Source organism: Macaca mulatta, chromosome 3 (genome assembly GCF_049350105.2).
Source record: "Macaca mulatta isolate MMU2019108-1 chromosome 3, T2T-MMU8v2.0, whole genome shotgun sequence".
NCBI classification, from domain to species: Eukaryota; Metazoa; Chordata; class Mammalia; order Primates; family Cercopithecidae; genus Macaca; species Macaca mulatta.
Window position 1 is genome coordinate 145581247 of NC_133408.1, and position 13280 is coordinate 145594526.

The following is a 13280-nucleotide window of genomic DNA, read 5'->3' on the forward strand; positions in this document are numbered from 1 at the left end:
CTCAATATTTTAAAAATCGAAGCTGATAAAAACCAGCTCTATTTTAAAATCATAAAATGTACACCCCAAATCCAAGCATTTACATACCTTTCTCAAGATAGGAAGCCAAGCTGCTTAGAGCCAAGTTTAAAAAATGAAGAGGCCAGATGTGGCAGCTCGTGCCTGTAATCCCAAGATAGGAGGATGGGTTGAACCCAGGAGTTTGATACTAGCCTGGGCAACATAGTGAGACCTCATCTCTACAAAAAATAAAAAAATTAGCTGGGCATGGTTGTGCGTGCCTGTAATTCCAGCTACTCGGGAGGCTGAGGTGGGAGGATCACTTGAGCCTAGGAATTTGAGACTGCAGCGAGCTATGATCACACCACTACACTCCAGCCTGGGCAATAGAGCAAGACCCTGTCTCAAAAAAAAAAAAAAAAATTAAAGAGTCCACAGAATTCTAGGTTGTAGAGCAGGAGATTGGGTCCTGGGAATTGCCTCATGGTTCAATCTGAGACAGCGGATGTCTCTTCTCTCCCTTCTTAATCAGCTTTCTTAATGTAGCTACTAGAGGGGCAACTGTAACCACCAATCCTCAGGTGAAGCCTCTTAGTTGGTCCCTGGGAGTGGATGCCTCAGCTCCTGGCTCTGCCCACTAACGTGCCCTGTGTACACACTGCAGCTGAGCAGCCCAGGTTGGAGAGGAAAAAAAAAAAGGCGAATCCCACCCGACTAATCTTGGAGCAGGAAACCCTTCTGCCCACCCTGCCTTACACAGAATACTTGAAATATGACACTCGGGGAATTGGTAACACCAGGAGGCTGTTTCTACTGTTTGTTGTATGATTTGCAGCTTCAATTGGACTACTTTTTCTAACAGGAAGAAATGAGCCTCGGGAATGCTAGGACCAATATATATAGTCTACAGACTCTGAAACAAAGCTGTTATAAAATCGTTGAATACAACTTAAAATAAGGGAATAGTCTGTTTTTATTAGAAGATGATCTTGTGTAAAAAAAAAATCACCCATTCATTCATTAACTCATTCATTCAGAATTCATTCATGTTAATATTTGTATGAATAAATGAATATGCAAACATTTAATGGGTGTCTATGTGTTAAGAGCAATCCTAGGAGTTTGAAATGCATACTTCTTAACATCCTTCTCATACTAGTTAGGAATGTGTTTGTCTGCAAATAACAAAACTTAACCATGGGAGTGTACATGGGAACTTTTTTTCTTCTCTAATAAGTCTAGACGCAGGCAGGCAGTTCCGTACTGGTGCAGCTGCTACCATCAGGAGCCTGGGCTCTTCCTACGCTTCTGTTTTTCTAACCAGAGCATGTTTGTTGGCACTGTCCTCTTTTTCTCACCTCATGATTGCGAGATGGCTGCTGCACCTCCAGGATTTACTTCTGAGTTCCATGCAGGAAGAAGAAAGAAGCAAGCAGGGAGGGATACAGGGTAGAGAAGGCAGGCCCAATCTGTCCCTTTTTTTGGTCAGGAAAACAAAAACTCTTGGAAGCCCTACCTAGAGGACTTCTGCTACATCTCACTGGCCAGAACTGTGCCCTATGGCCACTTTCGCTTACTGGTGACCCAGGATTCTGGATGGAGATAAGGTCAGAAACCCAAAGTATAGCACCTCACTTACATATTTAGTTGATTTCAACATTTACAAAGAACTCTCTGTGTGCCAGGAATCCTATTAGAGACTTTGGAAACAGAGTTGAGTAGGACACATTGACCTCAGGAAGTGTAAACTGAATGGCAGAGATTTATGCGTGGGGGAGAAGGAATAGCTTTTCCTCCCTTGTCAAAAATTTTATGGCTGACACTCCTATAACAAAGGAGAGATTAACAAGAAGAGAAAAGTGTAACAAATTTATTTAACCAAAGTTTTACATGACATGGGAGGCTTCATAAATGAAGACCCAAAGACTCCCAGGGAAAACTGTATTTTTATGCTGAAGTTTGATGGAGAATGGGCAGTCATGTAGAATCGTAACTGGACTAAAAGGGGTATGACCTAAAGGTAATAAACTGAGGGAACTTAGCAAGGCCCTGTTTGTTCAGATTCTTCTTGGTCTCTGGTTGTAGGGTCTGGAATCCTCTAGAATCAGGTTCTTATGACCTACTTTTAGGGGTGGTAGGTCAGAGAATTCCTTTTTGATCGTGCTTCAGGGGAGAAAGTCGGGAGAAAGTGGGCTTCTTGCTTCTGAGGTTTTTTTCAATTGCCAAGACGCCATATTTTGGGGTATCATGTTCTGATTTCTGACACATGCATACACTAATTATAATTCAGTATGACAATTACTGTAAAGTTTGTATAGGATCCAGTGGGGGCAAATTGGAAAGAATTTCAGTTGTGAAGACAAATATATATTTGTTTTTAAATCTCCACTTTAAATGTATCTCTCAAATTATGCAGACAGAATAAGGTCATGGCCCCTTTAAAAACACCTCATCGATCAGGCAGTTACCCTTTCAGAGGAAGGAAAGCTGCCCAGGTGGGAAGCAACTGCAGCAGGTGTCGCTCCCTTCAGAAAAAAAAATGTAGTGCCATCAAAAGCGTTCTGAGAGCAGCTGCAGGGGCTTGTGGCTTCTGCAGTGAGTTGAGGAGTTGTTTGGGGAGGGGGTACTCAGAGTTGCAGCAGAAATTGTTAATGAAATATTTAACACCTGTGCTGGAACTAACAGCTGTACAGAAAGTCAACAGCCAGCCTGCAGGAGCGGTGGACATAATCTGGAAGAAAACTTTCTCAGATTAGAAAAAGGTAATAACAGTTTAGGACATAACGTATTATGGCCTTTGTACTTAGACGTTTTATTCTGGGCGCTTGGGGGTACTAAGTAGAAGCAAATGACATAGTTAACTTCGTAAAAGTAGAAGGGAGGTGGGTTAATTTGCTACTGACCAACTTGTGCTTCTCAACTTTGCCTGTAAATTGAAACCACTGGGAGAACTTCAAAGAACACAGATGTCTAAATCCCACCTAGTGAAAGTCTGATGTGATTGGACTTGGATATGGCTTGGGCATCAGGACTATAAAGCCCCCAGGGAATCTAATGCATGGCCAGGGTTGAGGACTGCTGGTTTGTGACATCATCTCCCAAAATTTCCAAGTTCCACTCCTGCAGTTTTCGAGTCTGAGTCTGCATTTCTGCATTGTCTGAGAACAATTTTGCATATTTGGCAAATATCTGAGGCAATTATTCTGGTGAAAAAGGCTGGGAACATTGGTTTGTTTATTTTGAGAGAGGGTCTCACCTCTATCACCCAGGCTAGAGTACACTGGTGCAATCACGGCTCACTGCAGCCTCAACTTTCCCGGCTCAGGTGATCCTTCCACCTCAGCCTTCCAAGTAGCTGGGACTACAGGTGCTCGCCATCATGCCCAGCTAATTTTTGTATTTTTTGTAGATAGGGTTTTGCTGTGTTGCCCAGGCTGGTCTAAAACTCTTGGGGTCAAGCCATCCACCTACCTTGGCCTCCCAAAGTGCTAGGATTACAGACATGAGCCACCACACCCAATGGAAACACTGGTTTTAAAGTGTTTTGCAGGCTTTAGAAGTGTGTTCAGGCATTAGAATATACTTAGGCTGATTTTAAAAATGCAGATTCCTGGACATTGCATGAGAATGCTGAGTTTGAATGCAAACCTCCCCGGTGATTCTGATGTATCATGTACTTCGAGAACCACTGGACTGAACGAACAGGGACAGACTTTAACAACACACCAAAGCACATGCCTGAAGTGACCTAGGCTTGGTTTGTGTCTGTCATCTTAACCTGGTGGGGTCTACGAGTCACCCTGCTGGTGGCAGCAACTAGAGAATAAATAATGGATTTTTTAAAATAGCTCTAGGATGCATTTTGAAACCTCAACCCCTTTAAAATGACAAATCTTACAACTCTTCTCCAGCTTAATAAAATGAAACTGTATCACAGTAAATGTAAAATAGGTACTAATCTGGAAGCCACTTGTATTTGCTCCCTTCTTTGTAGTGAAATTTAAAAGGCATGTGCTGGTACGTTGTTTGGACCAACACTGTTCGATATTGCACCGGCTCTGTCCAATGAAGCTATACCGTGAGCCGGAAATGAGTGCTTCATATGTAATTTTAAATGTTCTAGTAGCCACATTGAAAGTAAAACAAAATAAGTGAAATTAATTTTAATAGCTTATTTAACTCAGTATATTCAAAATATTTCAACATAGTCAACATAAAATGATTAATGAGATATTTTGCATTTTTTTTCCCCATACTCAGTGTTCAAACTTCATGTGCATTTTACACTTACAGATCATCTAAGTGCAGACCAGCGACATTTTAATGCTCATAGTCACACATACATGAGGGTAGTGGCTAATGCATTGGCCGGGCACAGGCTTTGATCTAGCATTGGTTACCCCTCCCTGGGTACCTTCTGTGCTGTGGTGGGCATGCGAGTAGAGCTTGGAGGTATGCATTAATAATGGGCTCAGAACGTGAGAAGGATGATCTGCAAGTGAATAATTATATTTACTGGCATTTCTTCTTTGGGTACTCCCCCACCTCTTCTCCACTCCCTGAAGGAGGCTCTTTGAGACCACCCTCCTCCCATCAACTCCCACACTCTCTGCTTCCCCCTCTGCTTGGAAATGGCCACCGTGACTGCAGAAGAGCCTCCTTGGAGACTCCCAGGATGTTAATCAATCTCTCAGCTGGAGGCAAAATGATCTAGTGCAGCAATTTCTCCATTAAGGGGCTTTCTCTTGGCCTTTCCATTGAGGAAGGGCTTTTGCATAAAATGCAATGTGCTTTGTCTTCACCAGGGCAGACAAAGGATTAAATTAAAAGAGCAATAACCTAGCTACTACCTGGACTTTTGGGAGGGCAGCAGGCGCCCTTGTTCTCTTTCTATTTTCATCTTGCTCATGGCTCTAGGAAGTGGCAGCCGGTTGTGAGTTTTTGTTTTCCTGTGAATAAAGTGGTCATCATATGCCAAACCTGCCCCTGTCAAGGGTCCTAGCTGGATGGGATCTTTCAGGTCTATTGAGCAGTACTTTATTTCTGGATGAGGGAGGGAACTGAGGGTAACTCTGTGAGAACCCAGGTCTCCTGACCCAACTCCCTTCTACTCTGTTCTGGCAAGTTCTGCCACTGGCTTCCCACCCCATTCTTTTCTGAGTGACAGCATCCCTGTCCCCACCGTACACCCCCACCTGCCCCACTCATTCAGCTGCCCTGGTGTCTGCCTGCCAACTCAGGAGTCACCACCTGAAGTCTTAGCAAAAGGCGTTCCTCATTCTACTCCAGGTTCTTGTTAAAATGCTTATAAAAGGAAAAAGCAATGGTATTGGACAATTCCCACTCCAAATATGTGGTCACTGCTGGCTGTTTGTATGTTGAGAGAGACACTCTCAAATAGATGGGAATCATTGTTATTAAGATTAGCAAAGCCTGAATCTTGCAGCACAGAACCCAGGCCGATTATGGAAAAAGAATGACAGAGTGTGAGGGCATAGGATCTGCAGCTTTATCGGTGAAGGATTACATTAATAACAGCGTTTTGCATTTGTCATCGTGTCTCTTCTTAAAAACATTCAAGTACTTGCCTGTAACCCACTTAGCTCATCCTCAGAACAATGAACCACAAGCAGGAGCCACGTTAAGGGCTTGCAGTGGGTAGTTTTTTAACGGTAGTCTTTTTCTTCTAGGCACTCTTCCCTCCTTCCTCTTCCACGTCCCACCTCTGAGCTGAGACAAGGGTGGAATAGGGGAAAACAAAGAGAGGAATTGAGGCTTTTACAAAATATTCAGCTTCCATTGAAAAATATAGGAATGTGGCAACATATTTGTAACTTGCCACAGTCCTGAGTGCTCTGGCCCTCTGGAGTGGGTTTGGGGCCATGTACTCAGTGGCTTGTGGAGCCATTGACACTCCCTGGATGTGGGCAGAATAAGGGTCTTTCCCTCTGGAAACTCGGCCCGCGGTAGCCTGGTAGTTGACTCCTCTATTCTATAAAAGACAAGAGGCTGAATTCTTGTTTGTTTCTACTGCAGGCCTGAAAGCAACTGATAGCTGCAAAGTGGCACAGGTTGAATCATTGGCCTGTGACTCCGACTGCAGTGGGGAAGTGAGCCTGGAGGTGGCATTCCCCTGTTACCCCAGGGAGCCTGACATTTCTGGAAACTGGGCCAGCTCCCTCCCACCTTCCTTTCTCCCTACACCAAGGCACGATCAAGGGTGAATGGGACAGGAAGGATGGGCTTCTTGTCTTCCAAACTAAAGCTTTTGTGTCTGAGAGCAAACCTAGCTGCAAAGGGGCTGCAAATAGAGAAACCTGGGGTGGTGGTAAAGAAATATTCCCAGCAGGAAAACCAGAGAGCTTGTCTGACAAGCATTTGTTAACTGAATTGATCTGATTACTCAGGACTTTTCTTAGCCAGGACTGGGGGCAGCGAGGGGCTGCAGTTGCTTTTCATTCCATTTAATTTCTGTTTTCCAAGAATGAATATCAAGGGAGCAGCTTTGATTAAACAAGCCTTTAAAAAGGGGGAGAAAATGCCAGGTTTTACAGAGAGCCTTGCTGAGTTGCTGGCAAATGGCCACATGACACAATATTTTTAGCCTTTGGATATTATCTCCTTTCTAAGTACAAAACTGCTATTCCCATTAACACAGCTCTTAGGTTCAGAGAAAAAAGAAATTAGCCTGGTGTTAAAAAGAAAAAAAATATCAAGATTCCAGGAAATCACCCTCTTAATCAAAATTAAAAAGAAAATTCTCATGTGCCTAGTTCTACAGTTCTCCACATCCTTTTTATCTGCTGCTGTTTTTCTTTTTTCCTTTTTTTCCTTTCTGCATGAGTTGTTGAGACTGTGGGCCCAACTGGAGAAGATTTTATAGCCAAGTCTAGCGTTATCACATTCAAATAGATTTTTAAAAAATGTTTTGCAGGACGGTTTTTTGTTGTTGCTTTTTTAAGATTCTCTAAGGTGGGAATGTTGATCTTACTTAGATGGGAAATGAACAAGAAGAAAACCCCAATATTTAACATCGAACAAATATTTATTGAGCATCTATTATATGCTAGTCACTGAGGATATAGGAGTGAATAAAATGAAGCCCTTTCCCTCATGGATCCCTTCTAAGGGGACAGCAGTAGTTAACATTTATTGAGAGCTTGCTATGCGCCAGACGTTGTTCTAGCACTTTATATGATAACCCATGAGGCATGCCCTGGTATTATTACTCTTTGTAGGCACTCACATGGCTAGAAAGTGATGAACCAGGATTCACATCCAGATATTCTGGCTCCAGAGTTACCAAACTTAATTTACTACCCTAATTTGTGACTCTTGTATTACAGATGAGTCTAAAAGTCCTTCTGAGTTCCCATCATATCCTGTATGTATCCCCTTTGGAGCACCTCCCCAAACCTTTGTTCCCTCAGTTGACCATAAGATTTTGGAGCGTAGGGCCTATCTGTCTTCTCTGTATCCCAAGACCTTATCATGCTTGGGACCAACCAGAATTGGAGACCCAGCTCCTGGAGCATTTCAAAACACATGTGGAAGGACACTCTGATTCAGATACATGTAGTAAATCTCCTCCCCAACCCACGAGTCTCTAAAACCCAGTTGTTCTATCATATGTAGCTTCAGGCTCTGCTTTATGGATATGCGAGGCTTCTCTGTAGGGAAGCCTCTGCTCAAAGACACAGGACGGCTCTGTGTGTGGGCAGCTGCAGGCCTAGGCAATTGCTGCCAGGCCATGAGCTGGCATATTAATGGGGAGCTTGGGATTTAAACCCCACATCTGGGAGTACTGCCAAGGTACTTGCACAATTTGTGGGGCTGGAAGAAGGGTGCTCTGTGGCATCACCCAAATATTTCCCCTTAAAAATGAGCAGAAAACACCTAAATGATCAGCAAGAATGATTTAGTAAAATAAACCCCTGTAGTAGGATGCTGTGCCATCGTTAACTAACCAGCCTGTAAAATAAGACTTAAGAATAGGGGTAAATGCTCAAGATATAAATGCAAGGAACAGATTTTATAATTTTGATGATAACATCATCCAACTATTTATGGAGGGTATACGTTTGCATAGGAAAGAACAGAAGGCTAATCACCAAAATGAGATTTAATAGGTGGCATATTTCATTTCTTTTTTATACTTTTCTGTCTGCCTTGGTTTTGCATAAAATATGTTCATTACAACTAGAAAAACATTATTAAATAATAAACAAAAGGAAACATTTAAAAATGGCTTGAAAACCTTATATTGGCCTCAAAGGAGGCCTTTCATCTATCTTCTGTGCACACTCGCTTCTTGTACTGGAAGCTCAGCAGCACTCATAACACAGCAAATCGCTGGGTTGGAAACCTTGGCAGGAGTTTCCTTTGATTCTAGACTTCAGGGGCTGTGGCTGTGGTTGCAAAACCTCCACTGATGATCTGATCCAGAGATCTAAGGCCTTGAGGATAGAACATCCCTCATCCTAGCAGGAAATAATGAAACCTTCTAACCTTAAAGCCCTTTGGAAGAAATGAATATAAACATGTAAGTCTCTAGCGTTGCTGCGATCTGTCATATTTTACGGCATGCATTCTCATTTAATCCTCAATAACATGAAGGAGCAATTGGGTGTATCCGCCCTAAGTTATAGGCAAGAAAGGCACTTGTCCCAGACCTTGTGGTGAGGACCAAAGCTTAAGCCAGATGCAGTGGCTCATGCCTGTAATCCCAGCACTCAGGGAGGCAGAGGCAGGTGGATCACTTGGGCTCAGGAGTTCAAGCCCAGCCTGGGCAACATGGTGAAACCCTGTCTCTACAAAAAATACAAAAAAAATTAGCCAGGTGTGGTGGCACACACCTGTAGTCCCAGCTACTCGTGAGGATGAGATGGGAGTATCGCTTGAGCCTGGGAGGCGGAGGCTGCAGTAAGCCATGATAGCGCCACTGCACTGCAGGCTGGGTGACAGAGCCAGACTCTGTCTCACAAAAAAAAAAAAAAAAAAAAAAAAAAAAAGAACTTGGACCGTGAACTCAACTCTTCTGATCCAGGCTCTTCCCCTGTTTTCTTGACTCCAGTGTGGGAGAAACAGAGCAATCTTGATGAGCTGCCATGGGTGGCACAGGCACAGTCCTCCTATGGGCTGGCCCTCAGTGGGCTGTACACATAAACCCGTCTTTTCCTATCAGATCAAGGAGTTCCGGGCAGGGTGTCATCAAGAGAGCTGGGCTGGGAGCCAAAGACTACAAAGACTCTCAACTACCCAGAGATGTAGGAAGGACTTTCCCAATGGCCACATGCCAGGAATTAGATATAAAAACAGCTCTTCTGTATCCCTAAACCAGCTTCCGAGCTATACTGTAAGCCCTGCTACGTTTCATTCTCAGTTCACCTTTGTCCCTTGTTCCTTTAGTCATTTCAATAAGTGATGCTCGTGCATTTTACACCCTGCTATATTGTAAGTTGTTTTTAAGGGTAGTGACAGATCTTACTCACTTTGGTATAGTCCTATTACCTAGTGGGTAGTAGGTGTATTTAAACAGTGTTGGTTAAAGCGAAGGCATAGAATCAAAATCAGAAGTTGTCCAGTAGAAGTGAGAACACAGTGATAGGGATAAGAAGACTGGACTCAGAAGCAGAGCCTGCCTGGACAGGGGCCTTTTATATACTTTCTGTAGTTAGAACAGGATCCACTCACCAGGTTTTCAGGGTGTGGTCAACCAGGGCTCAGACCAACAGAGCCAGAAGTTTCTGGATTCAAGAGTGATTAAATTGGATAACTGCTCATTTGAACTGCATCCTGATGCATTGAGAATGTTCCAAGGGCTGAGAATATAAAACAGGAAATGAGCACACACATCTTCTGGGGAAGGGTGGGTAGGTGGGCTGATCTCACCAAATTTTTCCCTTCATTTTTTAGTATTTCCTGATTTCTCCCTCAAAGAGCTTCAGAATGTCTGCTAATGGCACCCTCTTCTCCACAACAGAACTGGACTTTGAAGCAGGACACAGCAGGTAGCCTTGCTACTGACCTTGCTTGAAGTACTGTTGATCTGAGGGTCAAGGAAAACATAAGGAATAGGTCACAGTGCAACCTGAGGGTAGCTGGGTGGGGGCCCTTGAGCAGTCTACAGCCTCATTGTAAGCTCAGATGGTAGTGAACCCCAGAGACGGATGGGCAATTGTCTGGGAGGTCTCTTTTGATCTCCAGAGAACAAGAATGACAGTATGGGAAAGGGTGCCCAAGTACAGGAGTGTCATGAGCAGTGCAAGGTCAGACATAACCAGGTTCATGCACATTTGTGTCTTTCCATAAGGTCAGGTTTTTACTGATGCTATTTCTTTTTTTTTTTTTTTGAGATAGAGTCTGGCTCTGTCACCCGGGCTGGACTGCAGTGGCGCAATCTCTGCTCACCGCAAGCTCCCGCCTTCTGGGTTCATACCATTCTCCTACCGCAGCCTCCTGAGTAACTGGTACTACAGGCGCCCGCCACGACACCCAGCTAATTTTTTGTATTTTTAGTAGATACTGGGTTTCACCTTGTTAGCCAGGATGGTCTCGATCTCCTGACCTCGTGATCCACCCGCCTCGGCCTCCCAAAGTGCTGGGATTACAGGCGTGAGCCACTGCGCCCGGCCATTACTGATGCTACTTCAATCCTAAAAGCCATGAGCTACATGGAATTCCCAAGGAGGCAACTCTGCTTAGACTTCTTGCTAACTCAGTAGTCAGAGCACACAGACTCAAGCCACTCCACAGGTCAGTCAATATTGTAAACTATACATAGTATACTTCATCAGCACATAAATGTTATAAATTAAACATTCTACATCAAACAAAGTAACATTTAACATCATGAGAAAAGGGAATAGAAAAAAGAGGTTAATAAATCAGACCAAGGACAGTGATGTCTAAGGTCTGACTCTCCAAGGACAAGGAGAGTGTCTTGGCCACATCCAGATGGTCATCAATGTCTTGCAAGGACGAGTCTTTGATTTGGGCAGATGCTGGGTGCTGATTACAAGTGACAGCAAGACAGGGTCTGTCAAGATGGCCGTGTCAAGCCGGTGAAGTCCTGCTCGTTTTATGGCCCTTGAGTCCTCTGGTGAAGACTGATAGTAAAGGATTATGCCCTTATCTGGTTGAGTGTTGTCTCTATTGATTAGGTGAACAGCTGGACCCTGCTGGCTTGATGCCTTTTGAAATGTAAGATGGCATTTTTTTTCTAAGATGGAGTCACTAATGTCAAGGGTGATCTATACAAGACTTCTCCAACCCCGTCTTGTTTGGGAGAGGCAGCCATCCAAGCAAAGGGGCTGATGAGGGGAAAGCAATAAAGTAGGGTGAGCAGGCCTTGGGGAAAGTCCAGGCTTTGTGGATGAAAACATGTTGGCCTTGGGGTGAAGGAGGTGAGGCTCCTGGCTCTGCGCCAGGTGTGGGAACAAGAGCTAGCCATGTGAGCCGTGGGAGCCTCGCTTCCTCCCGTGGGAGTGATATGCACGTTCCAGGGGTCTTGTGAGAAACACCGGGATACAGCGTGCAGCATGGCGCTTGAGCAGACGCTGACCTGGTGGGACAATGGTGGTGAATAGCCCCTGCAGAATGAGAAGCAGCCAGTGGGTTCGGAGACGGGGGGAGAAAGATCGCCCTGCAGGCCTTGAGACTGTGGGGGCATTACGGAGAAGGTCACCACCAAAAGGACAGGCTCTGCTCTCACTCCTCCTACTCCATAGTTTTCCCCATCCTGTTTTGAAATAGTGCCAGCAAAGCTTGATTCTCTTACGTGGAATGTTTCCCTGGCAGTTTCCATCTCATCGTGGAGGTGAGGGACAGTAGAGGCCTCAAAGCCTCCAGAGCGCTCCAGGTGAAGCCCCTCACTTTACCAGGTAGGCCTGAGGGCATGCAGGACTCCCTGGGCCGCAGGCGCTTCCTTCTTAGGTGGCCTCATCTCCTCTGGCACATTTAATACAAGGCAAAAGGATGCCCTTTGCTGTGGCCTGCAGGAGAAATGAGAGGCATGAGCTCTTCAGAGTCTTTATCCTGGCCTCTGGACTCTCTGGACTGCTGTTTTCCACCTTTGCTGCCTCTGCCTCCTGTACCCTGACATTGACATGCACCATGGGATTTTGGATATGGTGTGGAGGAGGGGCGGACACATGCCCCGGGGTGTGGCCTGCCGCTGTGCACATGCAGAGGGTGCTTTTAAAGTAAAGTGCCGCACGTTAGTAACAGCAGAGTCCCAGAGCATGCACCATCACTCACGACTCCCTAATGCCCGCTCCTAGCATGTCATCCTCGCACTGAGGAGAGGGCTATTTTCAGGGTGCCTGCCCTTTACTGGCTGCTCTAAAGTTTCTTCCTGCCATCATGGATCCAAAAAAGTCATCCGGCTGTGTCTGGCAGCTCCTCTGTCCAGCAGAGGTGGGAAGGGTAAATGCATTGGGTGGAGGGTAGTTTGTGAAAATGTGCCTGGCACTATCCCAGACACAAAAGAAGATCTGAGCCTATCGTAGATGGGGATTTAGGAGGAGATGATGGGATTCTGAGCTAGTAGATGGCACTGCAAACAGCCTGACATACTGCTTACAGAGCCTCTGCCTGCCCCAGTCCCTGAGATGGCATAGGAGCCAGCCACAAGGAAAGTGGCAAAATCACCTTTAACAGCATGAATGGCTATGAATAGATTCAGCACAGGATACTCCACCAATAAAAGACCATTAGGCCTCAGAGGTGGGTAGAGGGCTTGCAAAAGTATTCCAAGATTGGGAGGTATTAAGGCAACCTCACTCCCAGACTAACCTGGTGCCACTTGGCAAACACACCACAGTTGCACAACTTCTGGATGTTAACACAGTCTACAGTCCAGTGGCAGGTGTCAAAGAATGCATCTGCTCCACTCCCACAGCCTGAGGATGGAGCCCTGATACGTTCCTCTTTCAAACCTTGACCCTCAATTTATCTGCTGTTATTAAATTGTTATGTAATGCTTTCCATCAGCACCTGATGCTGGATTAGTTTCAGAAGGAGAGCTCAGTGCCTTTGGGCTGACAGGTGGCTCCTGGAGCAAAGTCCAGGCAGCCTGTTAACAGTTATGACATCCCAACCCAGACTCAGGCTCACGTATGGGCCCACACAGCTCTGCATTCTTCAAGAACCCCCAGAGGAAGGTGGTGGCTGCAGGGCTGGAGCAGATGCATTCTTTGACACCTTCCCCACAAGTCCCATCTGGGAGGAGGGGAGGAAGGTTAATGGGGTTGTAAAGCGAAAAATAATAGTAAGTCCTC

At 45.1% G+C, this 13280-nt stretch overlaps 1 protein-coding gene across 1 annotated transcript in view; it reads left to right on the forward strand.

Moving 5' to 3' along the window:
• The window catches only part of CDHR3 (cadherin related family member 3), a 90403-nt gene that overhangs the window by 40389 nt on the left and 36734 nt on the right, over nt 1-13280 (forward strand). The window contains 2 exon segments of the mRNA XM_077998186.1: nt 9916-10010; nt 11800-11882. Of these exon segments, the coding sequence (XP_077854312.1) occupies nt 9916-10010; nt 11800-11882 (178 nt within the window).